The sequence below is a fragment of the Perca flavescens genome, chromosome 6 (genome assembly GCF_004354835.1).
Source record: "Perca flavescens isolate YP-PL-M2 chromosome 6, PFLA_1.0, whole genome shotgun sequence".
In the NCBI taxonomy this organism is placed as follows: domain Eukaryota; kingdom Metazoa; phylum Chordata; class Actinopteri; order Perciformes; family Percidae; genus Perca; species Perca flavescens.
Window position 1 is genome coordinate 3,094,241 of NC_041336.1, and position 5,000 is coordinate 3,099,240.

The 5,000-nt window shown below is 40.6% G+C and overlaps 1 protein-coding gene across 2 annotated transcripts in view; it reads left to right on the forward strand.

Moving 5' to 3' along the window:
• The window catches only part of dcst1 (DC-STAMP domain containing 1), a 78,428-nt gene that overhangs the window by 62,982 nt on the left and 10,446 nt on the right, over positions 1 to 5,000 (forward strand). Inside the window, exons 15-16 of one of the 2 annotated variants that reach the window (XR_003692758.1) lie at positions 1,930 to 2,034; positions 2,279 to 2,341. Coding sequence is in view for 1 of the 2 variants with exons in the window: in XM_028580202.1 (XP_028436003.1) it covers positions 1,930 to 2,034; positions 2,279 to 2,350 (177 nt within the window). In the remaining variant the exon portion in view is untranslated. Of the gene's footprint in view, positions 1 to 1,929; positions 2,035 to 2,278; positions 2,351 to 5,000 lie in introns of those variants that run through there. The other variant, XM_028580202.1, reaches the window with a different exon arrangement.

A 5,000-nucleotide genomic window follows, 5' to 3' on the forward strand; every position in this document is an offset into this window, starting at 1 on the left:
TTGTGATGGTTAAGGTGAGGGTAAGGGTTAAGGTTAGGCATTTAGTTGTGATGGTTAAGGTGAGGGTAAGGGTGAGGGGAGGTAAGATTAAGGTTAGGGTGAGTGTAGGGGTTGGAATTGGGGTTAAGGTCAGGGTGAGGGTTGGGGTTAGGGTGGGGATGAGAGTTGGGGTGAGGATGATTGTTAAGGTTAGAGGAAGAATATAGGTGGGGGGTGGTAGAATACAGTCCCTGTTTAGGGTAGGGGTAGGTACAGTTGGGGTTAGGGTTAGGATGAGGGTAGAAAAGGGAATTAGGGTTGAGGTTAGGATGAGGGTAGGGATGGGATACAGACCCTGTTTAGGGTGGGGGGAAGGGTGGGAATGGGAATGGGGGATAAGGAGGGGATTTTGGTTGGTGGGAGGGGAAGGGGTAGGTTTAGGGGAAGGGGACGGGATGCAGACCCTGGTTAGGGTAAGGGTTAAGGTTAGACATTTAGTTGTGATGGTTAAGGTTAGGGTAAGGGTTAAGGTTAGACATTTAGTTGTGATGGTTAAGGTTAGGGTAAGGGTTAAGGTTAGGCATTTAGTTGTGATGGTTAAGGTGAGGGTAAGGGTTAAGGTTAGGCATTTAGTGGTGATGGTTAAGTTTGGGCACGGGAACAAGGGGACCACTGGTGTGAATAAAACACTTTAAAACAACTCCTTAAATAACCAGGTTTGGTTAAATAAAAAATGACGGGGCTGTTTAAAAAAACGGCCAGATATTACAAGGAGGTTAAAAGAACCACTGGAAAGGAAGGACGGCGGGAATTTAAAACTTTAAATAAAAGGAAAACTCCACAACAACTCCGGTGTCTCTCCCAGGGAATTATCAAGGTAAAAAAATAAATAAATAAAAAAATTAAATAAAAAAACACCACCATGCCTACATACATATATACATGTTGTGTAATAAATACAATTTTAAAAAGCCTGGTGTCCCAATATAAAATAAACTCTATTACAATCTTAAAACCATGTTATTTAAATTAAAAAATTAAATACTGTCTGCGTTACTTGCTCTTGAGGTTAAAAATATCCATACACATACCATTCAGGGTTAATAATAAGTGCTATCTTTAAAAGTGCTTTAAGTGTCACACAATAAATAACAAATAATTTAAATACATCAAATTAATAAAACCAAACTGTTAGTAAAAAATTGCATAAAATCAATGGCATGTGTATAATTATGCTAAAATCTTGAAGCAAGTAATTCAATTTGTAATAATAATAAAATTAAAATAATAATAATAATAAATATAAACTATATATTAGCGACAGACAGGGTTAAGGTTAGGCATTTAGTGGTGATGGTTAAGGTTAGGGTAAGCCTACAGTAAGGTAGCCATCCACAGACACAGTTGATCCTAAGGATTCACTGTGCCACATGTATGTTTTAACATTAAAACATGATTTATAAAATCATGTCAACAATTATTAGGCCATTTTAATAGCTTAGTATTGTATGTTTAGAAAAGTTGTGTGTAAAGGCTTTAGGCTGCTCTACATGTTACTGTAGGCCCAGTTTGCTGCATCTCTCTTTCAGTTGAGGGGTCCTTGGCTTAAAAAACGTTGAAGACACCGGCCCTAGAGAACCCTCGTAGTTCTGCATTGCATTCGTTAATTTGCATGCAAGTTTTATTCATTTTTATACCGTGTATTCTCCGTGTAAATTCATGCACCCAACCGAGACGCCCGTACCGTTTCGGTTCAGTACGAATACATGGATCGTTCCAGCCCTATGTTACAGATATGAGGAGCATTAAAACTCAACACTGCTTCTCCACGTTTAGTTATGTAACCTCCTTTTGTCTGTCTGTCTGTCTGTCTGTCTGTCTCTCTGTCTCACTGTCTGTCTGTCTCTCTCTCTGTCCGTCTGTCTCTCTGTCTGTCTGTCTGTCTGTCAGAGGGAGAAGAAGCGAGTCTTGTTTCTCTACAACCTGCTGATCCAGCGACAGATTTCCTCCCCTGACAGTGAAGGCACCACCAGCGGATGCCAGTGGAGCAGGACGGTGAGTGGAGTCCTATGGAGGCCGATTGGTCGACACACACACACACACACACACACACACACAGACAGACATGCACACACACAGACACACACACACAGACAGACACAGACACACACACACACACACACAGACAGACACAGACACACACAGACACACACGCACAGACACACACACACACACACACACACACACACACATGAACAAGTGTTCAGCCGTCTCTTTGTCTCACCTTCGTGTCCTGCAGGTGTTTCAGCGTCTACGGCGCTGCGGACGCCATCTTTATCGCCATCTCCAACAGGAAGTGTCGGACTCACAGGTGACGCACTACGACCCCGCTTAGACCCCCCCATCACTCCCCCATCACCTCCCCACCCCCCACCACCTGCAGGTCACACACTTTGCAGAAGACCATCCCATAAACCTTTATAAGAAATATAAAGAAGAGAAGTGACCTAACTAACACATGTGTTGAATGTATTTCCTTCATCATAAGTCAGGGCTCCAGACTAACTTTTGTCACTAGGAGCACAGTGGCCCCCTTCTGAAAATGTTAGGGGCGCAACCAGAAAATGTAGGGGCACACAGCGTAAATCAACATGCTAACCAAATATTCACATTTATACTAATTTCCACTGTATTACTAATAAATACTTTGATATTAGATGCAGAAATTACAATGTGCTGTTTCAAATTCAGTGTCACTTTTGAAGATGCAACATTGAAGGCACCATCGCTGTCATGACAGTAAACAAAATATTTAAAATAATATACCAACTCTAGTCTACAACTACAATGAATTCACCTTAAAATTAAACATGTATTGTTTAGGCTACTACCCTTAGGGTTGGGTACCTTTCGCATCTGAACCAATATTGGTACAGATACCTGAAATTATGGTAAATTTTTTCGGTACTTTCCCTCTGTAATTACAGAACAATTATTTCAGTTGTAAAAATAATTCCAAACCTATTTATCCTATGTACTCAGAACATTATGTTATTTTATTAGAATATGTTACACTCTAAAGAAATTAAACAAAAATAAAAATAAAACCCCTCTCTCTCTCCTCCCAAACCTGTCCCTACAACCTATTAAATTGAATAATTATTCATTTCTTACTCACTGTAACTTGTTTAGCCTGTTGTATTTTCATCATGACGTTTTTAATTGCTCTTTAATGTTTCATGTAAAGCTCTTTGAGTTGCCTTGTTGCTGAAAGCTGCTGTAGAAATAGAGTTGCCTTGCCTTACAGCCTCAGCCTGTCAGTCAGTCCCCAGGGCACAGAGCCTCAGCCTGTCAGTCAGTCCCCAGGGCACCGCTCTCTGTCAATTTTCAGAGAGGACCGATAAGCTTGCGCTTACGTGCTCAGGTACCGACATTTCGACATTTAACGTGTAGAAAACGGGGGCAAATTTGCTGGTTGCACATGTGCGACTGGATGTAAAATTCAGTCGCACACTCTCAAATTTTGGTCGCAGCCTGGAGCCCTGTAAGTAGTTTTGGTTTTGGGTTATTTCCGATACCGGTGCCAAATCGATACTTTTAAAACAGTGCCGATGCCTGAACCGAAATATATATATTTATAATGTATATAACAAAATATAAAAAAAAGAGGAGCACAAAACCAAAGTCGGCAACATTAAAGAACGGCTTGTTTATTGCTGAGGCCATGTATGGTCAAAATTAAATGATTGATTAATAATGTAATAACAATAACTGATAAAATTTACTTATTTCACCAGTTAATTGCTGGTAAACGAAAAAAAGAAGCACCAGATGGGAAAATGGTATTTTACAATGACTTTGAATGCATCACGAGGCTGGCAAGTTTCAAGTGAACGCACCGTCTGTGTTGTTTTTCTGACGTCAGCAGCTGCAGTTCCTCTACAGGGAACTACAGTCACACTTTGCACCGCTTAACGATAGCTGTCAGCATTTTAACGGTTGGGTTTAATCCATAGACATAAGAATGGAGCACCAGACCCCGTTTCTCTGGTCTGAGACCAGTGGAGGATATCAGAAGTCTCTTTCCCGGTGCTGGCTGAGTGTTACTGAGCAGCCTCCAACTGAGCTTGAAGACGTAGATGTGACGTGAGCAACGTGTCTGAAAGTGTGAAGTCTTCTGGTAGCTGTGAGAGAGAAATCTCAATCATTCCCAATCTTACAGAGACGGAGAGTGTAGGTATATGTAAGGAGATAACATAGACACAGGCTAATTACTGATCACTAACATGATAGTTAACATTAGTAATTACTGATCACTAACATGCTAGTTAACATTAGTAATTACTGATCACTAACATGCTCGTTAACATTAGTAATTACTGATCACTAACATGCTAGTTAACATTAGTAATTACTGATCACTAACATGCTAGTTAACATTAGTAATTACTGATCACTAACATGCTAGTTAACATTAGTAATTACTGATCACTAACATGCTAGTTAACATTAGTAATTAAACCTAAACAGATAATGGAAGTCCAAACTGCCTGTGAGCTTCTCCTGTACTATACGGTAATTCCTCTACTGTGTGACAGTAAGTCTCGTGGTTATGACCCAATCGTTAGCCTATTGTTATAAAAGCGTCTGCTACGGAGCCATAACGTGAGCTACAAGGTAATGGAGCCTTTTATACATTGTCGTGTTTCTTTAGAAATAAACAACGGAGAAATAGAGTCTTTAAACGCTTCAGATGTAAAGTTATTCTCTGTTAAAGTGACGTCAGAATGAATGGGAGTCAATGGGATGCTAACGGGAGGTGATGGCTTGGTAGCAACAAAATGGCGCCATCGGAGGTTCGCGTTCTGAAGCGAAGCGTACCCCCCCTTGGTTTAATCCAGCTACTAGCTAGTGTCCTGTGCAGTGATGCTTCTAAAAAAAAAAAAACAGGCAGGCAACGAAATTTGGCACAGAAATCTCCGTTCTTATTCGGTCTTGTTACTACCGTTTACGTCGGAACC